This window comes from Myodes glareolus, chromosome 7, assembly GCF_982192425.1.
Source record: "Myodes glareolus chromosome 7, mMyoGla1.1, whole genome shotgun sequence".
Classification (NCBI taxonomy): Eukaryota; Metazoa; Chordata; class Mammalia; order Rodentia; family Cricetidae; genus Myodes; species Myodes glareolus.
The window spans coordinates 52,362,000-52,389,531 of NC_142032.1; the positions used below are offsets into that span (position 1 = coordinate 52,362,000).

The following is a 27,532-nucleotide window of genomic DNA, read 5'->3' on the forward strand; positions in this document are numbered from 1 at the left end:
CCACCTTTCCAGGGTGCTGAGGGGCACAGTGGCCCCATGTGGTCAAGAGTAGAATGATCGTGGGCAGACTGAAGAGGGGTCAAGAGTTCTGTTTATCCTACCAAAACATCCCTGGAATGCTTCCTGAGGAACAAAGGGAGCTGCAGCCCCCTCAGGCTGGGGGACTGGCCCCTGGAACTGGGAGTGGGGCTGCTGGAGGGAGGAGGCCGGGTGGGGGACTGGGCTGGGGTCGCCGGGAGACTCTTCAGGCTTCAGAGAAGTTAGAGTCTGGGGATCTCCTGAGGGGCTTGGCCTGGACAGCCTAGGGGAGAGAGATGGTGAGGATGGGGAGCTACCCACAGTCTGACTTCCCTGCTCAAGCTCTCATAGCTGGCTTTCCAGTCTTCCCACCCAGCCTCTAGCATGGCTCAGGAGGGCACGGAAGCAAGAGACCGTGCCTAGGGAGAATGGGTGAGGTGGGTTTCTGACTCCTGTCCCCCATCTCTTCCCCAGACCCCCATCTTCTGCGCACCATAACCCCGGAGACGCTGTGCCACGTGGGAGTTCCTTCCCGACTGGAGCACCCGCCCCCACCTCCAGCCCACTTGTCAGGCCCACCACCACCCCCGCCACCCCCACCTCACTACCCTGTCATTCAGCGGGACCTCTACATGAAGGCTGAGCCCCCTGTACCCCCCTATGCTGCCATGGGGCCGGGGCTGGTGCCCCCCGAACTCCACCACCCCCAGCAGACTCAGGTGCTACACCAGCTGCTGCAGCAGCACGGAGCTGAGTAAGGCTTGGGTAGAGCCTCCACGGCAGGAAGGTGGGTGGGAGTCAGGGCATCAAGAGTAGGCGAGACAGGGTGGCCCTGGGGAAACAGACGCCCTATAGGACCGATGCTTGAAGGGCTGACAGCCATAGCTGATTGGTGACAGCTACACCATTCACAGATGGGTAAACTGAGGCTCTAAGAAAAGAACATAGTTTCCCCGAGGCCATGGACTAGGAAAAGGCAGAGCCAAGACTTGAAACTGAAACTGAATCCTTAATCCAGACCCCAGTGCCTTTCTGTCCACTTACTGAAATCCTCAGGTTTCTGAGAGTGGCCATGTATGTAGGATGCTCTGTGTGACGCAGAGGCGCGCTGTGGAGGCTCAGACCCCTGCCCTCCTGGATTCCACAGGGGTAGGGGTAAGACTGTAGCAAAGGCAGAGAACAGGAACACTGAGTGGCAGGCGAGTACTGGGAAGGCACCTGAGGGCTTCCTGTCGGAAGTGTCTTCCTGGCTGGGTATTGCCTGCTGAAATGGTGTCCAGAGCAGAGGGGTGGGCACTGCACAGGAGAAGGCTCAGGGAGAGACAGCCAACCCCCATGCCACTCACCTCTGCCCCCCAGGCTCCCTCCACACCCCTCCAAGAAGAGGAAGCACTCTGAATCACCCCCCAACACCCTCAATGGCCAGATGCTGAATGGAATGATCAAGCAGGAACCTGGGACTGTGACAGCCCTGCCCCCACACCCCGCCAGAGCTCCATCCCCTCCATGGCCTCCCCAGGGCCCCCTCTCACCTGGCACCAGCTCCTTGCCCCTCAGCATTGCCCGAGTCCAGACTCCACCTTGGCACCCACCAGGTGCACCCTCCCCAGGTAGGTGACTGACAGGCAGGCCATTGATGTTGGGGAGTGGGAGCCCTGGGCTTAGGTCTAACCTGGTATCCCTCCCTCCAGGCCTCCTGCAGGACAGTGATAGCCTCAGTGGCTCCTACCTGGACCCCAACTACCAATCCATCAAGTGGCAGCCGCATCAGCAGAACAAGTGGGCGACCCTGTATGACGCCAACTACAAGGAGCTGTGAGTGACCTGTGCCACCTAGCCACCTTGTCTTGGGACAGCTTAGGACCCCACTGAGGTCCTAAGCCAGGACCTGGGAGTGCTCTGGGTTTAAAAGAATCACATGTGACAGAAGAGCCAACAAGCTCAGGGAAGAGTTAGACCCAGGACTCAGACTTCTGGGCTCTGGTCAGCCCAGGTCTCTCCCAAGGGAGTGGTATCTACCAGGGAGGGGCCTTGGGAGCCAAGTCAGGAAGAAGTGGGTGGGTACACATCATCTGGCCCCTCCTCTTCCTACATTCCAGGAAGATAGCCTTATGCTTAGCATAAATTGGGTCCTTACAGCAGCCTGTGGAGGAAGGAGGGGTAAGGGGAACTGGGGGTGCGGCTGCCCAGGGCAGTCCTGTTCCTTCTTCAACACCATGTGGATCTAGCTTACCAGGCCAAGAGCCCAGTGGGGACCACCCTCCTGCCTCCCCTAAAAGGCCAATGGGTACGTCAGAGGGTGACACCCCCTCGTGTACTTCGGACTTAGCCAAACAGGAGCTAGATGACTGGGGCCCTCTCTTCAGAATAGTGGCTGAGACAGGCTTCCTGGAGTGGGTGCCCTGAGCTGGGCAGTTTCTGTCCTGTACCTCCCAGGGCTGGGTAGTGTGGGATGCCCAGTTGTGATGGCTGCTGAAGTGAGCTAGGTGGCGTTCATGGAATCTGGTCCCTATGGCCTGGAGAGATATCCCTCTGTTCACACCTCCATACCCCTTGGGCACTTTGCTATCTCCATGTCTAGGCTCCAAAGCCAGAGAGCTAGCTGCAGAGGTCCCCAGTGTGGCCCAGGTACTTTCTAAGGTATTCGCTTAGGCCAGACAGATGGGTGAGCCCTGTAAGGGAAGAAAAGATGAGACCAGGCCTGCCCTTGGAACTCGCTCATAAGTGGGGAGGCATTCTCCTTGTCCAGCTTCCTGTTGGTGTCCAGCAGGGTACCTCTACTGCGTGGTAACTCCGGGAAGGGTGAGTCAAGTCCTAAGTCAACAAGTGCTCTCTTTACTGCCCCTGGAGGTGCCCTAAAGACTCCAGACACTGTCCCGGCGACAGATGGCAACCTTCAGTTGTTTCTGAGGGGAGTTCAGGAACCTGAAGTACGCCCTCTTTCTGGGGCAGTTGTGGGAGTCAGAATGAGGGCACTGGGGGCCTTGAGCGAGGAGGTGGGCCAGGGTGGGGCAGGGTGGGCTCAAGGCAGAGCTGGCTCCTGGTTCCACCGTTTCCGTGGCAACCAGCTGTCAGGCACAGTGAGACACTGCAGATGCAGCCCCTCTCATCCCATCTCCCACAAGGGAGGGGGCTTCAGGCAACATGTGGGAAATGGTTAAGTGTGCTGAAGGGTGGCCAAGGCCTTCCTCTAGAGTCCCCTCACTTCCGGTGGGCCTTGGCTTGCTTCCTTCATCCCAGCATGGGACAGTGGGTGGCCCCAGGTGTGTAACACAAAAGCCTGTGTGGCTTCTCTTGGGGGCTTAGTCTCCAGGCTAGAATGGTTCTGGCCTCTTGGTGGTTTGAAGGATCTTGGAGGATATAGACTATGTAATGGCGTTGGAATACGGACCTGTAGGAGGAAGCAATACTTCACATTTAGCTTGGGGAACTCCTGATGAGTCTCCGTCCCTTCCCCCCTCTCACCTCTAGGCCTATGCTCACCTATCGTGTGGACGCTGACAAGGGCTTTAACTTTTCGGTGGGTGATGATGCCTTTGTGTGCCAGAAGAAGAACCACTTCCAGGTGACTGTGTACATCGGCATGCTGGGCGAACCTAAGTATGTTAAGACGCCGGAAGGCCTCAAGCCGCTGGACTGCTTCTATCTGAAGCTGCATGGAGTCAAGGCAGGTTTGGGGTTCGCCTAGGAAGGGAGAACAGGAGGGCCAGGAAGCTCCAAGATGCAAGCGACGAGGAAATACCCCACAGTCATATCCCACAGCTGCCCTACCCCTGCACCTCTTCTAGTGCCAGCCACCTAGATGTGGGCTGCACGGACTTCACCATCTCCCTTATGCCTTGCTTCCTTCCCCACTCCACACCCCAAGTCTTTATCTCCAAGCCAAGACCCATCTTCTGGCCCTCTATCTGATGCCTCGGCTCTCAGAACCAAACCAAATGTCACTTGTCCCTGCCCCATGCTCCACCTCAGAATCCTGACTCCGCAAGCTATATATCCTAGGGACCCTCTTCCCCTCAGCCTGTCATACACGGTTCTGGAGTAGCCCTTGCCTCCTCCCCATTGCCTCCCCCTTGACCTGAGTCACCCCTATCCTGTATCTGAATACCCAATCAGCATCTACTCTGTCCTCTATCCCCCTGACACAAGTGATTGCCGTACACCCCTCCCTTCCCAAGACTCCACTGTCTTCTAAGCTGCGCCCACAGGGCTTTAGAAATCCACCCCTGTGTGTGCTGAGTCCCACATTTGCCCTCCTAGAATCCCATCCCAGCTCTCTATCCCATTGCCCTTGGCAGATTCCATTCTGATGCCCCTCAGGGAAACCTGCCCCGAGGCCCTTTGTGACTGAGGGATTCCATAGCGTAGCCTTTGGAGCCATGAGCTCCCTGGGGACAGGACAAGGTGTGTCTGATTCTGTCACAAGGTGGGCCTGACTGGTTGGCACAGCTCAGCCACCGTTTCTGAAGAGATGAGAGGCTGTGGGTATGTGAGAGTGGCTGGGGTATGCTCTGTGTGTGTGTGGGGGGCTGGCTGCAGGGGAGAAAAGTGTGCAGGTGTGTGTCATAAAGCTAACTGGAAAACACGTGGGCATGCATGGAGATGTTCGGGAGTCAGATGGCACACGATGATGGGTTGCCATCAGGGAGGTGACCATACATCACCATCCAGAAGTAGGGGAAGTAATGAGCTGTGAGCCGACGCGAAAGCTATGTGCGTCATTGAAATGGCTTGGGAGTGTGGGGTGTGGATGTGGAGGCCCCCGAGTTTATGAGAAAGTGCGGCAAAGGCAGGATTCTGCCACAGACCAGAGTGAGTGGATGACGGGGGAAAAGACCAGGGGGCAAACCTTGTCCTGAGGTGCCCTGGTCCCGTTGCTCTCCAGCTGGAGGCCCTGAACCAGTCTATCAACATTGAGCAGTCTCAGTCAGACAGAAGCAAGAGGCCCTTCAACCCTGTCACGTGAGTATCCAGCCCTGTGGGGGTGGAGCCTGGAAGGGCCCATCTTAGATAGAACTCGCTAGAGAGACAGGCGGGCGCATTGCCTGTGGTTGCGCGTTTGGTTGTGCGGCTGCGCTGCAGCACGGCTCCTCGCAGCCTGTTTTTCTGTCCCCTGAGCTCTCTGCCCATCCTCTGCAGGGTCAATCTTCCCCCTGAACAGGTCACAAAGGTGACCGTGGGGCGGCTCCATTTCAGTGAGACCACTGCCAACAACATGAGAAAGAAGGGCAAGCCCAACCCTGACCAGAGGTGAGCAAGTCAACCTGGACACGGGAGCCTCTCCCTTCCGAGGAGCAGGGTCAGAAAGGGGCCTCCATGGAGCATGCCAGGCGCAGGTCCACAATGGCCTGTTTCCCAGAGGAGGAACTCGAGGTTCAAAATATTTGGCAGATTTAGGACTCAGGCTCAGAAGACTAGCTCTTGAGTTCAGAAACAGTTCTTGCGCTCCTCGTGGGCCCAGAGAGGAATTTTGCCCCCTAGTGGAGGCTCATGTTTCTCCACTGTGGGATACTGTAATACGGCTACCTCCCGGGGTGCAGGGTGGGGGGGGGAGGGGGGATGATAGAGTGGGGCTGCGTATCCAGGCATCTGGCCCAGGGAGGATGGTTAGGGGCACTGCTGAGTGTTACTGAGCCCCCCGTGTATCCCAGGTATTTCATGCTGGTGGTGGCCCTCCAGGCACATGCGCAGAACCAGAACTACACACTGGCAGCCCAGATCTCAGAGCGCATCATTGTGCGGGTGAGAGTCATCTCCCCCAGTTCTGGAAGAAATAGCATCAGGAAAATACTATGGGATGGGGTTGGGCTGATGTGCAGCTCTTGTTGGGCACTGGCTGTGTGATCTTGGGCTTTGTCTCCCTACCTAGGCCTCAGGGCCTTCTTCACTGTAAAGCGTGAAGGTGGATCACACCTAGTAGTCTCTTGGGTCCCACAAGTGACTTAATGTTGTCACAATGAACTGGGTAATTGATTGGACACAGGGTGGGGGGGCAAGGAGACTTGACTAGGAAGGGTGTTCCTGGGGGTTCTCCTTTTCTCAGGGCCCTGAAGTTCCCCTAACTCCAAGACTGATCCAGACCCAACTTGCCATAGGCCTCTAATCCAGGCCAGTTTGAGAGTGACAGTGACGTTCTGTGGCAACGGGCACAGCTGCCAGACACTGTCTTCCACCATGGCCGCGTCGGCATCAACACGGACCGGCCCGATGAGGCGCTGGTCGTGCATGGCAATGTCAAGGTCATGGGATCTCTTATGCACCCTTCCGACTTGCGGGCCAAGGAGCATGTGCAGGAGGTAGGGGCAAGTTCATAGGTGAGGGGCGGTGCTGTGGGTGATGAGTAGGGCCAGTGGGGAGGACCAGGATGCCAGGGTAGGGATGGGAAGGCTGACCTGAGGCCGGCTCTGTCCCCTGGCAGGTGGACACCACTGAGCAGCTGAAGAGGATCTCTCGTATGAGGCTTGTGCACTACAGATACAAGCCCGAGTTCGCTGCCAGTGCGGGCATCGAGGCCACTGCACCAGAGACAGGTAGAGACGTACCTGTGTCCCCAAGCTCTGGTCAGTCTGTCCTGTCTCTCGGAACCTGTTCCCAGGAACCCCTGCATTGACCTTTGGTGTTGTGTTCCGCACTCTGAAATCTTGACCCCTCTGCTACTGGAGTATCATGCCTCCCGGGTCTTTGGATCCCTGCCCTTGGACTCATCATCCTAGGAGTCACCACCTTGGCCTGAGATCTTTGTCACACAGCATTCAGAGATTTCGCATCCTCTGAGAACCCCACCTCCTTCCCCTAAAATGCCACTAGGATCCTACCTAATCCACAAATCCCACATCTTGAGCCTGGGAACTTCTAGGCTGTGAACAGTTGACTGACGGAGCTCCTGCTGCAGGGCTCCTCGGAAACTCAATCTCAGATACTTCTCCAGAAAGCTATGAGCAGCTACGGGCGGGACCCCCAGCCACACACCCTTGGCTTGTCCCCAGGTGTCATCGCACAGGAAGTGAAGGAGATCTTGCCTGAGGCTGTGAAGGACACGGGAGATGTAGTCTTTGCCAATGGGAAAACCATAGAGAACTTCCTGGTGGTGAACAAGGTGAGTTATGGAGGGAGCGCTGGGACAGAGGGGCTGGCCCGTAGCGGGCACTGACTGGCAGAGGGAGGGAGGAAGAGCTTTCCTCCTGGTAGCTCCGGAGTCTCTGCCCACCACTCGGGAAGGGGCCAGTGTTCAAGATGGAGGGGCAAGTTAACCACGGGAGGCTGACACAGGGCAAGATGAATCCCACTGAGGTTTCATCCCTCGACCCCCATCAATTAAAAAGAGGATAAGACAATGTGCCACCTCCCGTCCCGAGGCTCAGAGGTGTGGTTTATTATGAAGGTAACACTTGCACTTAGTGACATGAACCTTGTGTACATGTTCTTAGAGAAAGACACATGAATCATTTTACCTACCTGAGGGAGTAGGTGCAAGGGTTGGAGCTCTGATTTAAGAGAGGCAAGGTTGTTTAGCCTAGCCTAGACAGGGGCAGCGGACATGGTGCGTGAACCAGGGCTTGGATGGGGCAGAGGCCTCCTCCAGGCAGGGATATTTCTAGGGCCTCTGTGGGCTGTGGGATTCTGTTCCTGCCCCCATCCAGCCCGCAGCTTGCGGACTTCTTGGGCTGATGGTGCCCTGAATGCTGTTGTTGCCCCGGGGCAGGAGCGAATCTTCATGGAGAATGTGGGGGCTGTGAAGGAGTTATGCAAGCTGACAGACAACCTGGAGACTCGCATTGATGAGCTGGAGCGCTGGAGCCACAAGCTGGCCAAACTGCGGCGCCTTGACAGCCTCAAGTCAACCGGCAGCTCTGGCGCTTTCAGGTGGGGGTACTGGGTGGGGCTGGGGCAGGCAGGAGAGACCTCTTCTGGAAAACATCTTGACCATTGCCCTCTTACTGCAGCCATGCAGGGAGCCAGTTTAGCCGGGCAGGCAGTGTCCCCCACAAGAAGAGGCCCCCTAAGGTGGCCAGTAAGGTGAGGCTGTGCAGGGTTGGGAGACTCAAAGGGCCAGGACTTTCCCATCTCCATGGCCTCTCCCTTCCAGCTTACACCACTCCAGCCTCATCGACTCCAGTTCTAACCCCTCACCTCTCTGCTCTTGGCCTTGTAGCCCTTCCAGCCCTTTTCTGCTTCCTCTCCCTCTGGCCATGAAGAATGGGGTTGGGGAGCCTGGGCAGGGAAGTAAGTTCCTAAGTTCACCATCTTCTGCTGTGTTCTTTCCTCTTGGTCCCCAGCCGTCACCAGTGGTCCCAGACCAGGCCTGCATCAGCCAGCGCTTCCTGCAGGGAACTATCATTGCTCTGGTGGTGGTCATGGCCTTCAGGTGACTTGTCCCTTAGGGACTGGGGAGGCTGGCTTAGAGAGCAGAGCTACCTACCCAGTGGGTCGGATGTGCCTGGGTCCAGGCCCTGGAGTTGAGGAGGACCATGGACTGGGAGTGAAGCAACTGAGGTCAGGGAAGGTGGGCTGCCTAGCCTGTCTCCTCCTCCAGGGTCTAGGAAGGCCTGTTTGCAGACATCACCTGGGAAGACCACAGAGTGTGCCATAGAGAGACAGTGTTGGGTGGTGGCTTGTGTTCAGACAGTGACCCTTTTCTGTGGCTCCCAGCGTGGTGTCTATGTCCACTCTGTATGTGCTGAGCCTGCGCACCGAAGAGGACCTGGTGGATGCTGATGGGTATGTCCTTAGGGATCGGGATCTGCTAATGGAGAGTGACCTGGGTCAGAGGCATCTCCCTCTAATGGGGTTCAACCTTAGGCTTATAGCCTGCCAGAGCCTGCTGGGGTGGGAGGGGAGGTCTCCTGTATAGTGGGTGCTTTCTACAGTCCCCCTCTGACCTAGTCAGTATTCCTTCAGGAAGGCCACCTGGAAGACACTTGTAGGAAGAGGGAGTGCTGGGCGGGAAGGCCAGAGCAGGACCCTGGGCTCTGTCTGTCACTGTCATGCCCCAGCACCTGGGGCTACCTCTGACTGTGTCTTTTCTCTCTCCTGTGTCCATCTCCCTCCTGGTCTCTCTGTTGTTTCTTAGCTCTCTTGCCGTGTCCACTTCCTGTCTCCTGGCCCTGCTCCGGCCCCAGCATCCTGGGGGGAGTGAGGCCATGTGCCCATGGTATGTGTCTGACCGAGCACCCCTCCCTCCTCTGGCTCCTGCTGCCCTTCTTCCTGCTTCTGCTTCATATATTCCCTCTCCACCACCTCCTGCCCATCCCTGCTTCTCTGGGACTCCCAGCCCCTCAACCCTGCCTCAAGGCTCTCCCAGGGCCTCTGATCTCAACCCACTCTTCCTTAGCAGGTCCAGCCAGAGCGTCGGGACCACACAGCTCCGACAGTCCTCTGTGACTGCTGGAATGCCGGACGCACAGCCCTCTTTGCTGCTGGGTGTGTGTCTGAGGGATGGAGTGGGGCAGGTGGCTGTGTGTGGGGCTTCAGTGTCTTCCTCCTGCTCACACAGCTCTGGTCTCCTCAGTTACCAGTTCAGCCTCAGGTCCAGCTCTCCGTACCTTGGACCTGTGCTCCAGCCAGCCCTGCCCCATCGTCTGCTGCTCCGCTCCCACCTCCAGTCCTGTTACAGACCCTAGTGTTGACCCCACTGCTACCCCTGCTCCAAGCCCCAGGCCCAGCCCCAGGCCCAACCACTCAGGTATGGATGTTTTAGGGGCAGGACCAGGGTTGGCAGGGCTGTTTGGTATTATTTGCATCCAGAGAAAGGCCCCCAGAGGGAAGGTGGGAGGGATTCCTGGATTGAAAGTTGGGGGGGTCACCCCCATGGGAACCAGAAAACACAAGAGGGTTCCCAGAAGCTCAGGACAGGAGGAAGCTGGTTCCCCTTTTCTCGACTTATCTTTGCTTCTGTCTATAGGCCCCAGCCAGATGGCCCCGCTGCCAGCCACCAACATCAGAGCCAAATCCTGGGGTATTTCAGCTAATGGCATCAGCTATTCCAAGCACCCCAAGAGCCTGGAACCTCTAGCCAGTCCTGTGGTCCCCTTTCCTGGGGGGCAGAGCAAGACCAAGAACAGTCCCAGCCTCGGTCTCCACAGTCGCACCCGCAGAGGGGCCCCTCAACCCAGCCCAAGCCCTGCCCAGCTCGCTCAGACCCAGGACCAGCTAGGTACTTGCTGCTTTCAGCACTTCATAGCCGGCCCAGCTACAAGGCTGCCTGGGCACAGAATTGTCAGCAGACATTAGTGATGGGGCCAGAAGCTCATGTAGATCATGTCATTTAATCCTTACAACTTGGATGGGGAGATAACTTAGTAGGCAAAGCCCTTGCTTTGACAGCATAAAGACCAGAGTTTGATCCCTAGAGTGTGCATGTGTGATGGCATATACCTGTAATCCCATTGATAGCAAGATGAAGGCAGAGACAGTCAGATCCCTGGACCTCACTGGACAGCTAGCCTAGCCTATTTGATGAAGTTCCAGCTAATAAGAGACCTTGCCTCAGACAAAAGGAGGAAGGCGCTGTTGCTATGGTTCAGAGGAGGAACAGGAGACTTAGGTGAAGGGACATATATCGCCCATCAGTAGTACAGCTGAAATCTGTCTCCACTGTGCCAAATTCCAGATTATGTTTACTTTGTCTCTATGCCAGGGTGAAGAGGGTGAGGTACTAGGACCTCAACCTCAAATCTTTGGTTTTAACCAAGAGAGAACTCCTTTTTGCACCCCAGTGTTCTTTCGGGCTGACTTGTGTGTGTTCTCTGGGTTCCTGCTAGCCTTAACCGGTGTCTTTATGCTGAGATATGGGCTTCCTCACTCGGACGTTGTGGCTTAGCAAACAGAAACCTAGACACTGTGGTCTGTGCAGAGACAGATGTTCAAAGTGGTGGGCAACCCCAAGGGCGGGAAGCTCACCTCAGCTTCGTGTGTGCTTGACACACATGACTCTGCCTGAGTGTACCTCAGAGTGATGGGTCCCTAGGAGTAGGGAGGGAACTTAGTCTGGGATGACCAAGGAAGGCTTCCCTAGAGGAGGTGACATTGAGACATCTTTGAAAGACATCTGGGGTTTGCCTAAGAGGAAAGCCATTTTGTCTGTATCAGGTGACATCATGGTATTGTGGGTGCTGCTGGAGACCTTGGGTTTATACCTTAAAGAATTGAAAGGTCAAGCAAGCGTTCAGAGGCCAGTGACCATAGTTTCCCACATCTGGGGTAAAGGACAAAGCAACAGCAAACCTGAGATAGTCAAGTGAATGCACAGCCTCAGCTCCCCACTACACATTCATGGGTTTTCTCATTGAGGGCCACATGCTAGCCAGTCCCCGTTGTGTGGACCGTTCTTCTGCCCTTCCATGGCTGGTTTCTGGCTGCCAGGGTGACAACTGCCAAGCCCAGGGCTGAGAAGAGTGTGGAGTAGAGGCCTGAGAATGGGTTCCTGTACATAGCTGGTCCAGGAGAAAGACCGCTGCTGGCTTCTGGGTATCTTGGTTCTGTGATCCCTTGGCAAGCCTCAGGGAACTAGCTGGTTCTAGGGCTGCTGGGAAAAGGGTGTGGTATGAGCCTGCTGTAAGGGTCTGGAAAGAAGTCCGGCTCACACTGAGGTGTGAGTGAAAGTCCCAGTGTGCTGCCATTTGTGTTCTCCCTTGTCCTCTCCTCACCGTGGCCCAACGGCCTCTCTTCTTACAGACCCAGTGCCATCCCTGACCTCCATCCAGCTGCTGGAGAATTCCATGCCTATCACTTCCCAGTACTGTGTGCCAGAGGATGCCTGCAGGTAAACTGGGCTCCCTCCTGTCACCCAAAAGGGGGCCCCTCGGGTGCCATGAGTCCAATCAGTTTGGATGCTCAGATCTTGGCCCTTCAGGGAGGAACTTTTCTCATAAGTTCGGGCAGCCCCTTTCTAGGTTTTGAGGGCATCAGTACAGAAGGAGAGGGAGACCGGCAAAGTGGCCTTGCTGAGGTACCATCTTTGTCCCTTTAGGCTTGGAAACTTCACCTACCATATCCCTGTCAGCAGCAGCACCCCGCTGCACCTCAGCCTGACCCTACAGATGAAGTGAGTGCTGGTGTTGGGGAGGGAGGAAGCCTCTAGAGCCTTAGAAAAGTCAAAGCTGAGTGTTCACTACATTTCTCATGGCGGGGGCGGGTGTGTGTGTGCCCGGCTGCTTGTGGAAGGGCTGCAGAGGGACACTGCTGCTGCGGTTAAGTGGCTATAAGACCCTGCCTCTCTGGGACTACATGGGAGGGTGGGAGAGGTTTCCTCCGTCCCAAGCCGTGGACTATTCTGTGTGGTTCTCAGGCTCTGTGAAGATACGGCTTGTCTTGGGTGGGCCTGGGCTACTCAGATGGGAACCCCATTCCATTAACCCACTTATTCCCTAGTTCCTCCGTTCCTGTGTCCGTGGTATTGTGCAGTCTGACATCAAAGGAGGAGCCCTGTGAGGAGGGGGGGTTTTTGCAGAGACTCCACCCCCACCAGGACACCCAGGTAGGGGAAGGTGGGAAGCAGAGGGCAAGGGTGTGTCTCCGGGAACAACTGCAGCTGGGATCCTGTGTCTGCGGGAGGGGCATGTGTATCAGTCTTCATTCCTCTGTTCTCTGTTGGGCATCTCCATCTCCTAGGACAGTGGCCAGGGGAGGAGAGTGTTTCTAGGGACTGATCTGGGATGAGCATATATAGTGCCCACTGCAGGCAGAGCTGAGCTCCCCACCCCACTCCTGGGGAGGCAAGTATGCAGTCCGCAGCCCCATGTTCAGGGCAGGGCAATGACTGACTGATGTTAGACGAGCTCTGGGCTCAAGGTGGAAGGCTGCCTTGAGGTCCTGCTGCAGCCCAGCTCATGGCGAGTTTTGCTCACTTGTGTTTATTCAACAAGTATTTGTTAAGGCCCCTCTTATCTCCTCCCCTGTGCTTCTATGAACCCGTTCTCCAGGGAGAGAGAGAAGACATGCATTAAATACCATGAGCTGAGGAGGGATCCCAAGGGAAGAGATCCCTGGCCTTACAGAGAGGGACACTTAAGGGTAGAGGGACAATCAGTGAGTCACTTTTAGCAATGGGGCTCTGGCCTAAACTCACACAACAGAAGCCAAGTCAAAGCCTCAGGTAAGACAGGTAATCTGTTCATGGCTGCTGCCCGTCCCTCCCCTGCCATACTGTGAGATAATCACAGCCTGGGGCTGAACCTAGCTCTGCCATATGTGCATCTTGAAGGAGGCAAGGGACTGTTTCCTGTCTGTGAGCTGCAGTTGTGAGCAGGGTTAATGAGAGACTCGCACAGTGTAGAGCACAAGGAGCTACAAGACAAAGGGAGGCCAGGGCTAGGGAAGGTGGCTGCCCCTGTTCTGTAGGAGGAATGGGCTCCCCCTGGGCTGTGATGGTCATGGTGGGAGGAAAGCTGGTTAGGACAAGGCTGCCCTGCCCTTTCTCTCCCTTCTCTCTCTAGGGCACCTCTCATCGGTGGCCAGTAACCATCCTGTCCTTCCGTGAATTCACATACCACTTCCGTGTGGCACCGCTGGTGAGCACACAGACCCACTTGCCCATAGAGGCAGAGGGTGTGTCTATGCAGTATGGGGCTTGGGAGAAGAATAAGGGCTTTGCAAAGCATGGTAGGGCTTGGGGCAACCACTTCACCCACCACTTCCCTTCTACATAGGGTCAGGCCAACTGCAGCTCAGAGGCCGCCATCCAGCCAGCCACAGACTATTACTTCCACTTCTACCGCCGGTGTGACTGAGCTGCCTCCTGGGGCAGTGCCACAGCTGGGACTGGGTCCCGGGCCCTCAACACTGGATGCAAAGGTGTTACACTGGAGCCTGCTGCAGGCCAGCTCTCTGCCCTTTACTGCCTCCCCTTGACTGAGGAGACTGGAAATCTTCACACTGGAGCTGCTGGGCAAGCTGGTTACCCTCACACAGTATAGAGGGGGCTAGAGTGACCAGCATCCTGGGCCTTCCTTCTGGCCACCTCCTCTTGGCAGCACAGGACCAATTCATGGCTGTCTAGATACGGTTGCTGGAGGGCTCAGTGCGGGGCCCTGGAGACAAGGGGAAGCTATGACCCTGACTTGTCCACGCCAACCCTCCCTGCCTTCCCTTCTGAGCTGTGGTGGAGAGAAGAACCATGGGGGTTGGACCCAGACCTGTAACACCTAGCTGGACCCCATGAGTTCATGGAGAGTGGAGAACTCTCACTATGCTGTTCCCAGGAGGGACAGCTCGGTAGTACTTTCTGGGGCTTGACTGTTACACTAGACCTGGATTTCTAAGCTTTAATGTGGTTGGTTCAAGAGAGTTCTCCCTGGGAGAGCTTAGCTCCTAAGAATTCCCGAGGCAGTCGGGGCCAGCCCTGGATGGCTGGAGAAGCTAACCATGTGCCTTAAGTCTACTGGTGTCTGGTGGAGCCATCCTCACAGGGTTGAACCAGTGGGGCCCGATAGGCCAGGTAAGCCTTGGACCCCTGAACCTGGAGTATCCTGGAAGGGAAGGTGCCCTGTGAGCTCCCAAGATCTGTGTTCCTGGGAGCTTCCCAAGCTCATGATGGAGTTGGTGACACGATCATTCTCTGAGCAGAGGAGCAGGAATCCCTGCAAGCAATAGGCCAGTTTCCACTGGAAGGTGGATGCAGATAACGTTATTAATGATGTAATTACTAAATGCACTTAAACCAGGGCAGCATGGAGTAGGAAGGAGCTGGAAAGCTGAGTGGGCTTCAGCTTGAAAGGACCCTGGTCCCCCAGATCAAAGTTCCTCCCTTCAGGCATAGATCTATGCTTGGTGGGCCCCATCTCTGCCTCTTCCACCCCCAGGAGAGGAGTGGTGGATTTGGGCTAAGAGATTTTACTCAAGTGACAGCTCCAGCATTTCTTAGCAGCACCTACAGCATCCTGAGGTCACATGCGGGCTCCTGGAAGGAGCGCTGCAATCATTAGTTGTCATGGACTCAGCAGTGGGAAAGGGAACTGCTCATACCTTGAGATATCCTGACCCTTTGGACACCAGACCTTGCCCTTTCCAATCTCCCATTCTCAGCTCTAAATGGGCAGCCTGTCTATAGCAAAATGAAGTCTGAGAAGTCCTGCCATGGTTCTCAAAGCACTTATCCTCAGGATAGGGAAACAGCAGGGATACCTTGCCCCCAAACTTTCTACCCAACTTGGCTCCATTCCTTTATTCTGCCATAGGAATCGTGGCTCCCCACATCAGGCCATGCCTTAAACCACTCTGTTCTGCCCTCCCGCAGGGTAGTCCTTCCTGCAGTGCCTTAAGACTGCCCAGCCCCACTGCTTTAGTAGCATGCTGGAGCTCCCTCACGAGGGGCAAGTGTTCTTGGACTGTGGCCCCTCAGTCCTAAACTGGAAAGTGACCCTCCACTACTACCCCCTGGAGTCCATCTGGACACAGCCAGCCTACGCACACTGGCAGCTGCCTGTTTGCATGCCTGGGGAAGGGTCCCCAGTGTGAGTTGGGGCCAAATTTGGGCCCCAAGCTGCTTGAGGGGGGGTCAACTTCGGACCAAAGCCGCCTTAAGCCCCAAGTATAAAGGGCTTAGGGGAAGGTGAAAGGGCCACAGGTTGGAGGCTGACAGCCTGGCAGGCCCTTCCCTCCCACTCCTGGTGTGTTCCTATAGCCACTGGGCTAATCTCTCTCTTGCTTTAAGCTGTACATAGGGCCCCAGCACAGACCCCTGCCCACAATGTATCCCTTAGTGGCCTGTGTGTTCATAGAGCGGCTCCCTTCCTGTTAACTCCCCATCTTCTCCTTGAGCTCTGACTCCTATTTATCATGTACTCACTCTGACTCTGAGGAAGGCAGAGGGAAGCCACTGGGCCTACTTGCTTCCTGTTCCCAAACTATCCTTTTCTTCTCAAGTAAATATACATATATAAATAAATGTATAAATACTGCTTTGTATCTGAACTTGCCTCCTGGTGTCTTCTTGAGATTCTTCTGGTGGGAGGGGAACCATCTGAGACCAGGCTGGCTAGAATCCAGTTTCTGAGGAGCCTAGAATATCCTGGTTCCCACACCAGAGGGCCAGAAAGTCACTCCATATCTTTATGCCCCTCATTCTTGGATTTGAGGGTTGGGTTGGCCGCATACACCTCCAGCAAACCTTCATGAACCTGCCCCTCCCACCTAGAAAGACTCCATCTAAGGGAAGAAAACAGGTTGAGCCTACATGACCACAGCCCAAAGTGGGGCTGAGTTCAGAGAAGACTGGCCCAGGGCAAAACTGACAGCTGCTGGGCCCTGGAGAAGTCTGTCCAAATCCACAGAAACAGGTCTGGGTCCTTCCTGCTCACAGGTAAGCCTCACAGCAACGACACTGATCTGGAGTCCTCGCCCCCGTGAAGACAACGCAAACCTCAGCAATAGGTACTGGTGAAAGAAGTGGAAAAGGTGGGACTTTAACAGTCAAGGACACTCCAGGACATTCCTGTGCCTCCACTCCCCCGCCTTGGAATGGACATGAGGCAGGCCGGTCACACATCTGCCTTTATTGTAAACAGCAGTTGGGACACTTGTAGCAATGGTAAAAAAATTAATTTACAAAAGCAGGGACTTGGTGAAGCTGCCTGGTGGGTACCTGGAAGAGGAAAGCAGAATTAAGAATGAGACCAATGACCTTCTACACCCCCCCCCCCCCCCCCGTAGCCCTGTGTTCCTTGAGCAAGGGCTATGCAAGGGTCACCAGGAACAACCCACTGAAGATGGGTCACCAGAACTGACTTTCAGTCACCTGTTTGGTGCTCATCTCTTACTTCCCAGATCCTTTCTAACTCATCGGTATAACTTGAAAGAACACAAATGTAAAAACACAGGTAGCCCTCACCCGCATGCCTACCAAGTGCACCCCCAGCTTGAGTGAGGCCTTGAGAATATGGAGAACTCAGAACTGACACACCAGATCACACTGAGAACTGGGAAGAGTGTGATGTAGCCCAGTGTTTCTGTCTCCATGAATCAGGGAAGAGAGGACCCACTGATATGGCTGTAGGAGGCTTCTTCAGGCATGAACCATCTTGTTACAGCTCTTACCCTTGGGGACTCATACATAGATGCCAACCCAGAGCAGGAGGAAGAGGACTCCAAAGCCCATGAAGAGGGACGCCACCAAGGAGATGAGGAGCTCTTTGTAAATGTCGCGTGTGTACTTGGTGGAGGTGACCTCGTAACTAGGGGGACTGTTAAGGAGAAGCCAAGAGAGCTGGCGCACACCTTTAATTTTAGCACTTGGGAGGCAGAGGCAGATAGGTATCTGTGAGTTTAAGACCAGTTGGTCTACAGAACTAGTTCCAGGACAGTTAGGTCTTCACAAAGAAACTCTATTTTGAAAAACAAACAAACAAAGAAAAACAACCTCCCCCCCTCCCAAAAAAAAAAAAGCAAAAAGGAGAAGCAAAGATGGACTACAACAGCACAGGCACTGTCTAGGACCACTCAACATGGGGAACACAGGCTAAGGGCTTCCTGGAGGCTTGTCTGGCTTGGTGCTGCCAGGCAGAGGGGACCAAGAGATAACACAGGCCCGCTCCATACCATACATGAGGTAAAGAAGCCCACAGTAGCTAGGCCAATCATCTCTAATCACATCTCACAGTACAGCTAATACTGACGCCAGACTTTCTGACACTTGAGCACACCCCTGTTTAAGACCTTTTTGCTGGGTACAGAGGTGCAACCTCAGCACTCTCTAGAGGCAGAGGCAGTGAACCTCTGTGAGTTTCAGGTCAGTCATGTCTGCACAGTGAGACCCTGTCTCAAAACAACCCCCCCCCCCATCAACAAACCTCCTTTCAAAACTTAGTTCAGTCTCAAGAGCAAACAGCTAACTTGAGGTTGGAAAGTGAGGCCATGGCCTGCCTTTCCCTATACTCACCTTGTCCCAACCCCACCTCAAAGGAAAATGTAGCAGGGTGCAGTTACCCAATGTGGTTTCTCTCTCAGTTCTTAGGCCACTAACTCTGGCTCCCTGGCAGCTCAGTAAAAGGATACACGAAGAACCAGGCGGTGAAGAACATGCCGATGGCCAGAAGTACCACAGTCAGGTGTGGGAAGACAGCCGGGTTGACCGGGCTGGTGTACCTACTCATGGCCTCGAGCTCCTAGGGAAGAAAGGAGATCAATCTTAGCTTCAAACTGGGCAGACCCTGGAACAGCCATGCATTGTGGAAGACTGTTAGAGGCACACCTCAGCCTGGGACTCCTTCAAGTGATTCACTATGGGAATGGAAATTACGATAATTTTGTGTATGTGTGTGTGTGTGTGTGTGCGCGCGCGCACACGCTTGTGTCTGTACATATGTGTGTGTGCATTTTAAATTTTTATTACATTTATCTACTCTGCATGTGTGTGGTGCAGGTATCATCGAGAGCATGGGGAGGTCAGAGGACAGCGTGCAAAAGCTGGTTTTCTCCTTCTACCATGTGGATTCCAGGGACTGATCTCAAGTCACCAGGCTTGACAGCAGGTCTATTTACCTGCTGAACCATTTTGCAGATCATTCTCCTTACTCACTTTCTTTTCAAATTTGTGGAAGTTAAAGGACAACTTTCTGAGAGTCACCTTCTGCTGTGTTTGAGGCGAGGCCTCTCTCGTTTCTGTTTTCGGGGTCACTGTGACACGCACTCTAGGTCAGTTGGCCCTCAGGCTTCTGAGCAGTTCTCCTGCTTCCATTTTCCACCTTGCTATATGAGTCCTGGAATTACCACACCTGGCTTTAAAACTAATGTGGATTCTAGGGTCCACACTCAGGTTCTTAGGCTTGTATACCAAACCCTCTAACACACTCCAGCCTTATCACAAGGAGGGATGTGGCAGACTTTGTGGTAGAGCATTTGCATAGCGTGTATCAAGTGTTGGGTATGAGCCCCAACACTGAGAAAACAAACAAACAAACAAACAAAATAACAAAAAAACACTGAGGCTATATCTTTTCTTTCGATGAGATAAGAAGAGGGACTGGAGAGCTGGCTCAGTGGTTAAGAGCACTGGCTACTCTTCCAGAGAATCATGGTTCAATTCCCAGAAACCATGGCAGCTCACAACTGTCCACAACTCCAAGAGCCGACATCCTCATACAGACAGACATGTAGGTAAAATGCTGATGAACATAAAATGAAAATAAGAAACTTTGAAGAAGAAAAAGAGGAGGAGGAGGAGGTGGTGGTGGCGGTGCAATTGAGCTAGGGGCTCAGGTATACAAAGGGATAGAAACTCTTAGGACTATCTAGACAGTGATCTCTAAGACAATCATGGATCTGTCTGGAGAAAAAACACATAAAGAAAAAGCGTGCTGGGTTGGAGAGATGGTTCAGAGGTTAAGAGCACTGGCTGCTCTTTCAGAGGGCCTGAGTTCAATTCCCAGCAACCACACGGTTGCTTACAACCACCTGTAATGAGATCTGGTGCCCTCTTCTGGTGTGCAGGCATACACACAGACAGAACACTGTATACATAATACATACATAAACTTAAAAGAAAAAAAAAAGCTCGCCCACAATTTCCATTGCTTTTGGACTCGTGTCCAGACTCTAAACCACTAATCTGTGCAGGAATCCAAAACCTAGACTAGTATACAGACCTCAAGCTCTAATTCAGGAGCACTTTTTTCACCACATTAGGAGGGAACCACAGGGATCTCCTGGCAGAAGATAACTGTGATAATTCTGGCTTTACTGAATCACTGGGGTTTGACTTAAGTAGTTATGACAGTATTTGTTTCATAGGTCTGATGCGTAATTGGAGAAAGACTTATGAGAAATGTTGACACATCTAGTTTACTGCCCTGCATAGAGTAACTGCTCAATAGGTATTTGTTTCTGTCCTAAGACTGCAGAGAAGCTCATGAGATAATGCCTGTGAAAGGGATATAAACGTAAAGTTCTGTACAAATGTTAACTTCCATTGTCACTTGCCAGCCAATGCTTCTAAAGTCCAGAACATAACAACTCCAGAGAAGTAAACCGAACCCATTGTTCTAAGAGACACAGGAATTCAATTCAGTAAACAATTATGTCCCCCGTGCCCCCCTCAAAAAGTCAAAGACAATTGCTGCCACTTATGGAGCCTCCAATTGCAGGCCCAGTGTTTGACAACAGGAATACAAAGATGAATAGACATTATCCCAGAACTAAATGCACGTCAGATGGTGGTCACTAGGAGGCGTGGCAGAAAAAAGAGAAGTCCATGAAACGTGGCAGGAGGTGTACAGAGACTGTGAGAGCTCCCAGAAAACAGACAAGTGCCTATGAGAGTTTCAAGTGTTTCACCAAGTAATGACATACATCCAAGGGCCTTGCGGGATGAGTTCGGCAAGGGAAACTTTCCAGATAGAGATAACTGATCAGAGGAAAGAGAAATAAAAGCGCGAAGATATTCAAAGTGCACCCCACGCCCCTCAGCCTTATAATCAACAATATCATAAGCCCACTGTGATGGAAACCTCAGTCTGAGAAATCCATGGCAAGGGGCTTGCTGTCCCCGTCCCCAACTCAAACACGGCTACAGCAGCGACCCACCCTCGGGTCACGGAATGCTAAGGACTCCGCGAAAGAACGCGTTGTGGACCGGGCACCCAGGAGTCCTGGCCCACAGCCCTGTCAGCAGCTCCCACCATCTCACCATTTTGCCCCGCACACGATAAACCACCGGTCCACCACCGGAAGAACACGTCGGCAGAAGCAAGCGCGTTAAGCAACAGGAAGAGGATGTGGTCCCTCGTGCGTGGCATTGTGGGACTTGTAGTCCCGCGGTTTCGGGTGTAGCGGTAATTGGGACTATGAGGACTTGGTTCGAGTGGCCTGCTGTCGGACTATGGGACAGGGTAGTGCAGGGTCTCTATTTTAATCCGTTTTTTCCGGAAATAAGGCCCACTATGAAAACTGCTTTCGGAAGTGACGGAGCCAGGACTACATTTCCCAGAAGGTTGTTCACGGTGTGCGGGTCACGTGACCGAAGCGCGGGCTTTGGAAGGCGAAACGACTTCACCTCAACATCAGAAGAAGGGGTCGTGACTGTCCTGAGGACGGTGGGGTCGCCGGACCACCGCTAGCTGCAGAGACCTCGTACAGTCAAGGTAGGGTGAGGCATCGCGGAAGCGGCTCTGAGAGCGGCGAGGACCGCATTAGGCGGCCCTGGCCTTGGACCAGTAGCGCTGCCCCGAGCCTCTCTCTCTGCAGCGGTACGAAGAACCTTTCCCTATGAGGACTAAGACCTTGTACCAAAAACATTAGAAACGACTTGTTCAATAGTCCCCTTTCGTGCCTGCGTCTGCGGGGTACTGCGAGAGAAAGACGGCTACCAGGATTACTAGGTTTGGGGGAGAAATGAGATTCGAGTGAGGCGACGAGTTTGTTAGCTTGCAGTTCGGAGGGGAACTCCGAAGCAGAACCTCTGTCTACCAGAGAGACCACAGCCTGTTTTACCGAGGGCCCTTGTGACGAGTATGGAGCTCCGGGGAGGTTTTGTACCTCTAAGGAAATGATATCAAGAAACCCTGCTTTTTTGTTGTTGTTTGTAGACCAGGCTGGTTTCTTTTTTGTTATTTTATGTTCATTGGTGCTTTGCCTGCATGTATAAGGGCGTCAGAAGCCTTGGAACTGGAGTTGCAGACAGGTGCGACTTGCGGCATGGGTGCTGGGAATTGAACCTGTCTCTGGCAGAGCAGTCAGTGTCCTTAACCATTAAGCCGTCTCTCCAGCCCCTGAGACTCTGCTCTCTTTTATTTCTGACTGAGGGAGATGTTGGAAAAGCCCTAAGGACATTTCTGGATAAGGAAAGTCTGAAAGGTTCATTTCATTTAAGGCTTTGCTATCTGGACAGAACAGGTTCCCCTCTGTGGCACGATGCTGTCTTGGACTCATTCTAGCAAAGCAGTAACTGAGGCGTGAAGCAGAGAATTGAATGGGGGAACATCTGGTGATGTGTGCCTTCCATCCGGTGTGTCGGTTGACTGGTTCTGCAAGGCAGAAATGATTCTTATTTTACAACTCAGACTACAGAATAAGTGACTTAATTGTGTTCACAGAACTGAAGATATGGCTCAGTGTATGTCCTTGCTAGCACTAGCATGTGTGAGTTCCTAAGTCAGTCCTCATTGTATTTTTTGTGCATTGGTGAGAAGGTGTCAGATCCCCTGGAAATTGTAAGCTGCCATGTGGGTGCTGGGAATTGAATCTGGGTCCTCTGGAAGAGCAGCCAGTGCTCTTAACCACTGACCCATCTCTCCAGACCCTAGTTCCCGTTGTTACACAAGCTCAACACACCAAGTGGTTTCATAGGTGGTGGCCGGATTCGAAGCTGGGCTTTTTGGGCTTTGTTTTGTTTTTTGAGACAGGTTTCTTTGTGTAGCTTTGGAGCCTGTTCTGGAACTTGCTTTGTAGAACAGGCTGGCCTCAAACTCACAGAGATACGCCTCACTCCTAAGTGCTGAGATTAAAGGCATGCGTTGCCACCACCCAAACCACAGCTGGGCTTTTTATTTGATTTCTGGGGATTCAGTCTGGATTTTCATCCTTGCTAGACAAAGCTGCTGTACCAGTGAGCTACATTCCTCAGCCCTAAGGCTGCTTGTATTCATAGGGGAACCGCAATAATACAAGCCAGGAAGAAGCGAGAAAGGTTGGTAGGAGGAAGACACAGCTGAATGAAAGAGAGAGGCAGGGTTTTCAATTAGGCTTCCATACTCTCTACAGGTGCTATGTGTGTTGAGATGTTTGCACCCAGGAGGGAGAGTATAAGTGTCACTTAGGTTTCAGGAAGACACCATGAAGTAAGGTTGGGAACAATTAGAAGAATTGATAGGATTTTCCTATTGTATGGCAGCACTATCCCTGGGCAAGCATGATGGTATTAGTAAATTACCTATTAGAAAATCCAAAATCCTTTAATTATACATTTAACACATTAAAATATGACTACTGATACATGCAGATCCCCCCCCCCCCAAGATAGGGTTTCTCTATAGCTGTATTCCCATTTGTCCTGGCTCTCACTTTGTAGTCCAGGCTGGCCTCGAACTCACAGAGATCTACCTGCCTTTGCCTCCCAAGGGCTGGGATTAAAAGTATGCACCACCACCCGACACATAGCAAATATTTTTGCTTAAGATGGATTCTCTTTCCCAACTTAAGTTTTTGTTTTTTGAGACATGGTCTTACTGTAACCCTGGCAGGCCTGGGACTTGTTATATAGACTAGGCTGGCCTTGAACTCATATCCTCTGCTTTCCAAATGCTGGGATTAAAGGTATAAGCCACTAGTTCCTTGGGAGGCAGAGACAGTCGTATTTGAGTTTGAGGCCAATCTGGTCTATAGAGCATATTTCAGGACAGCCAGAGAGCTGTTACACAGAGAAACCGTGTCTCAAAACAAGAAAAAAATCTTTAAAAGCCAGGCGTAGTGATACACATATTTAATCCCAGCACTCAGGAGACAGAGGCAGGCAGATCTCTGAGTTCAAGGCCAGCCTGGTCTACAGAGCTCATTTGAGACCATCTGAGGCTACATATAGAAACCCTGACACAACACCCCCCACAAAGGCATGTGTTATCACTCATAACCGGCCCCTCTTTTCTTTTATTTAAAGTCCATTTAAAGAAAAATATTAGATGAAGGGAAATTCTATTTCAATTGGAAGGGGAAAAATTGTGAGGATAGTTTTAGAAACACTGCTCTAGGAGCAATTTGATGGAAGTTTTGAACTACAGAATTGTAGTATTGGGCTCTGTGACTACAGCTTGCCAGCTCTTAATTCAGGACCTGTTGGAGGAGTCATGAGGTTCACGGTTCAGACTTAGTGGTGGAATAAAGTACAAAGAGGAGGACTCTCCAGCATTCTGCTAAAAACAAACTCTTAGGTGCTGAGGGAGATGCTGAAGGGAGGGCTAGCAGCATGTGAGGTGGCCACTTGGTCCTCATTCAGAAGTGTATCCTTCAGGGCTGTTGCATCAGTTAGGCATCTGTAGGGAAATAATAAATCAGACATAGCCATATTTGCATAACTGGTATTTACCTGCTCTTGAGGGCTCACTTCTGCCATTATCATCCTCAGGGTCCTTCAAGCTGAGTCAAGTCTTTTATGATCCTTGACGCTGATGAAAGTTGAAGTCATTCTTTGCATGGAAGATTGTGCTGTTGTTATTTGGAGCCCTTAAGTTATCCAAGAATATCCGTGGTCTCAGTTCCTGAAGCACCCCTGCTGCTTAGGGGGCTTGCTTGTTAATTGGGTGCACTGTAGATGTCTTGAATGATGCATCTTGTTCACCCTTGCATCTTCTGCTCTGCTGGCTTGAATGAAGTCCTGTTATGTTTCATGTTAAATTTGATTAAACGTGAACTTGGTGAATGCTGCCAGGTATAGTCTTTGTTCCTTTTGTCCTCCAAGATCCCCCTCTTACTTGTCTTTCTTTGTTTTAGCCATTGCTCCTGTGTTACCATGGGAATTCAAGGCCTTGCCAAACTGATTGCTGATGTGGCTCCCAGTGCCATCCGGGAGAATGACATCAAGAGCTACTTTGGTCGCAAGGTGGCCATTGATGCCTCTATGAGCATTTACCAGTTCCTGATTGCTGTTCGTCAGGGTGGGGATGTGCTGCAGAATGAGGAGGGAGAGACCACCAGCCACCTGATGGGCATGTTCTACCGTACCATCCGCATGATGGAGAATGGCATCAAGCCTGTATATGTCTTTGATGGCAAACCACCACAGCTGAAGTCAGGTGAGCTGGCCAAACGCAGTGAGAGGCGTGCCGAGGCCGAGAAGCAGCTGCAGCAGGCTCAGGAGGCTGGGGTAGAGGAGGAGGTGGAAAAGTTCACAAAGCGGCTGGTGAAGGTCACCAAGCAACACAATGATGAGTGCAAACACCTGCTGAGTCTCATGGGCATCCCATACCTTGATGCGCCCAGTGAGGCAGAGGCCAGCTGCGCTGCCCTGGTGAAGGCTGGCAAAGTCTATGCTGCAGCCACCGAGGACATGGACTGCCTCACTTTTGGCAGCCCTGTACTAATGCGACACCTGACTGCCAGTGAGGCCAAGAAGCTGCCCATCCAGGAGTTCCACCTGAGCCGAGTCCTGCAGGAGCTGGGTCTGAACCAGGAGCAGTTTGTGGATCTGTGCATCCTGCTGGGAAGTGACTACTGTGAGAGCATCCGGGGCATCGGGCCCAAGCGGGCTGTGGACCTCATCCAGAAGCATAAGAGCATCGAGGAGATCGTGCGGCGCCTGGACCCCAACAAGTACCCCATTCCAGAGAACTGGCTCCACAAAGAAGCGCAGCAGCTCTTCCTGGAGCCTGAGGTGCTGGACCCAGAGTCTGTGGAGCTGAAGTGGAGCGAGCCGAATGAAGAAGAGTTGGTCAAATTCATGTGTGGTGAAAAGCAGTTTTCTGAGGAGCGAATTCGCAGTGGGGTCAAGCGGCTGAGTAAGAGCCGCCAGGGCAGCACCCAGGGCCGTCTCGATGATTTCTTCAAGGTGACCGGCTCTCTCTCCTCCGCCAAGCGCAAGGAGCCAGAACCCAAGGGACCTGCTAAGAAGAAAGCAAAGACTGGGGGAGCTGGGAAGTTTAAAAGGGGAAAATAAATGTGTTCTCCCCCTCCACTGTTCCCTGACCCCAGGATGTCTGCTTTGTGCCCTCAGCTAGAACACTCTTCTTTTGGAATGGAGTCTACTTCTTCCCAGAACTGCCCTCCAGAGTCTTCCCTTTCTTGATCTTGTGGCAGGAAGGCCATAGCATCGCTTTTCCTCATTTTTAGCTCAGGAATGACGTCAGACTCAATGTCAGACTCAAACCCCTTCTCAGGCAGGTTAATGGACACTGCAGCCATTGTTTTGTGAAACTGAAAGCAAAGCAGCACATTTTAAAGGAAGAAGGAGATAAAGATGGTTTGGGGTGGGAGTGTGTGGAGGAGATTATATCCTGGCTGGCCAGCTGGTGGATGGGAGGTGACCGTAGACCTTGACTGCTCTTTCCGATCTCACTACCCTGAAAGACAGCCATCAGCCCAGGCTTAGCTGATGGAAGGGGCAAGGAGAGAGGAGTCTGACTGACAGTGGTTTTGATGACTGACTGGCTGTCTTGTGGGCAGAAACTTGAACTTGGGTTTCGTGAGTCTACATTAGTATTTCAGGGGGTAAAAAGGCAGTGTTTCAGCGTTTGGTTTGTAGTTTTGTTTAGTCCCATTCTCTCCAGTGCTGGGCATTGAACCCAGGGCAAGGCAAGCAAGCATACCTGACCTGTAGCCCCAAGAGACACTGTTCTGATGGCCTTTCTGAGGCAATCAATTGAATTGAGGCTTTGAGGAGAAGCAGCTGTTGTTCACATGCTATTTCTATTTTAAAAGATGTGAAGAGAAAAAAAAATCAATAAAATTATAAAAGTGACCAGAATGTGGTGTCCTTTGAGGACATTTGAAAATCCGCTTGGTGATCTCCTTTCCCACTTGGATTGCCCTGGTAACAAGTGGTTTGTTTGAGAGTGACCACAAGGTGGTGCCATACCCCATGTAATACGGCCACAGCAGCTATGGTGGCACCAGCCTTTTGTACTTGGGAGTTTGCATAGCTTGACTGGATTTCACATGCTCCATCTACTCTGAAGTAAAGGAGTCTCTTTGAGCAGTCTTGTCATTTAGATCAGCTTTCTCATAATATCCAGGCGTGAACAGCTGCCGTTCAGAAACCTTGATCCTATTACATTTCAGGATGTTAGGATGAATGTTTGAAAGCTTTAGAGTGCGGATGCCTTAGTGTTCTCTAGAGAAATAACGGAACGGATAGAATGAGTTATATGTATTGAAAGGGGTTCATTGGAGGGTTATGGTCCAGGTAGTCTAACAATGGGTGTCTGACAAAAAGGCCAAGAACTCAGTAATCCAGCCCACAGGGATGTCTCAGCTGGTCCTCAGTCTACATGAAGACTACTAAAGAGACAGGCTTTAGCACTAGAGGAGGAATGCCTCAGGGAGAGAGGGTGTGCAGGCAAGAAGCAAAGCTTCCTTCTATGTCCTTTTGTGTGGGCTGCCACTAGAAGGTGTGGCCCAGATTTAGGGTAGGTCTTCCTATCTAAAATCCTAGTCCAGCTGCTTGAGTTTTAGTTTATTTTAGATTGACAACCATGGTCAGCCGTGACAGCTGGTAAAACAGTGGGGAACTAGCCTTCAGTTCTGATCTTAACAGTTCTGTAAGAGCACACAGCTTTAAGTTGAAATTAGCCCGACAGATTGAGTAGAAGACAGTTACTATTGGTTTTCAAGTCCTTTAATATTGTTATATGGTGGGGACAGGTGTGTGGGGGCACATGTGGAGGTCAAAGGACAGATTTCCAGGATGTTCCTCACTGCATCTTGTGAAGATTGAACCAAGTTGTCAGGGCTTTTCACCTTCTGTATCATTGCACAATGGTTTCAGTGTCCGCCCTAGTGCCCCCCCCCCCCCCCCCACTACAGCACATACACATATACACAAGGTCTCGCTGTGTAGCCCTGGCTGGCCTGGAACTCTAGTAGACCAGGTAAGCCTTGA

General features: G+C 52.6%; 3 protein-coding genes across 8 annotated transcripts in view; 2 read left to right on the top strand and 1 right to left on the bottom strand.

Annotated features, from left to right (window-relative positions):
* The window catches only part of Myrf (myelin regulatory factor), a 31,896-nt gene extending 15,969 nt beyond the window's left edge, over window positions 1-15,927 (top strand). For 2 of the 5 annotated variants that reach the window (XM_087908133.1, XM_087908132.1), the window contains 23 exons: window positions 493-772; window positions 1,378-1,628; window positions 1,710-1,833; window positions 3,490-3,685; window positions 4,904-4,980; window positions 5,158-5,268; window positions 5,670-5,760; window positions 6,114-6,314; window positions 6,437-6,548; window positions 7,005-7,114; window positions 7,721-7,881; window positions 7,962-8,034; window positions 8,295-8,383; window positions 8,668-8,736; window positions 9,089-9,169; window positions 9,350-9,438; window positions 9,527-9,700; window positions 9,920-10,171; window positions 11,692-11,779; window positions 11,987-12,061; window positions 12,388-12,493; window positions 13,452-13,526; window positions 13,665-15,927. In XM_087908133.1, coding sequence (XP_087764259.1) covers window positions 493-772; window positions 1,378-1,628; window positions 1,710-1,833; window positions 3,490-3,685; window positions 4,904-4,980; window positions 5,158-5,268; window positions 5,670-5,760; window positions 6,114-6,314; window positions 6,437-6,548; window positions 7,005-7,114; window positions 7,721-7,881; window positions 7,962-8,034; window positions 8,295-8,383; window positions 8,668-8,736; window positions 9,089-9,169; window positions 9,350-9,438; window positions 9,527-9,700; window positions 9,920-10,171; window positions 11,692-11,779; window positions 11,987-12,061; window positions 12,388-12,493; window positions 13,452-13,526; window positions 13,665-13,745 — 2,966 coding nt within the window. In that variant the 3' untranslated portion in view covers window positions 13,746-15,927. The remainder of the gene's footprint in view (window positions 1-492; window positions 773-1,377; window positions 1,629-1,709; window positions 1,834-3,489; window positions 3,686-4,903; window positions 4,981-5,157; window positions 5,269-5,669; window positions 5,761-6,113; window positions 6,315-6,436; window positions 6,549-7,004; window positions 7,115-7,720; window positions 7,882-7,961; window positions 8,035-8,294; window positions 8,384-8,667; window positions 8,737-9,088; window positions 9,170-9,349; window positions 9,439-9,526; window positions 9,701-9,919; window positions 10,172-11,691; window positions 11,780-11,986; window positions 12,062-12,387; window positions 12,494-13,451; window positions 13,527-13,664) is intronic. The other 3 variants (XM_087908131.1, XM_087908134.1, XM_087908130.1) reach the window with 2 other exon arrangements.
* A 566-nt stretch (window positions 15,928-16,493) lies between these two features.
* On the bottom strand, window positions 16,494-20,792 carry Tmem258 (transmembrane protein 258). 2 transcript variants are annotated; one of them, XM_087908135.1, is made up of 4 exons: window positions 20,636-20,792; window positions 18,007-18,116; window positions 17,050-17,186; window positions 16,494-16,597 (listed from the first exon to the last, which is right to left on the bottom strand). In XM_087908135.1, the coding sequence occupies exons 1-3, from the start codon at window positions 20,636-20,638 to the stop codon at window positions 17,060-17,062; spliced, it is 240 nt and encodes a 79-aa protein (XP_087764261.1). In that variant the 5' UTR covers window positions 20,639-20,792; the 3' UTR covers window positions 16,494-16,597; window positions 17,050-17,059. The 2 variants fall into 2 exon arrangements, with proteins under 2 accessions (XP_087764261.1, XP_087764262.1); XM_087908136.1 differs by lacking the exon at window positions 20,636-20,792 and adding an exon at window positions 20,533-20,557.
* A 78-nt stretch (window positions 20,793-20,870) lies between these two features.
* On the top strand, window positions 20,871-26,392 carry Fen1 (flap structure-specific endonuclease 1). The gene is made up of 2 exons (XM_048457829.3): window positions 20,871-21,089; window positions 24,430-26,392. Exon 2 carries the CDS (start codon window positions 24,449-24,451, stop codon window positions 25,589-25,591), a length of 1,143 nt encoding a protein of 380 aa, XP_048313786.1. The 5' UTR covers window positions 20,871-21,089; window positions 24,430-24,448; the 3' UTR covers window positions 25,592-26,392.
* The last annotated feature ends 1,140 nt before the right edge of the window (window positions 26,393-27,532 follow it).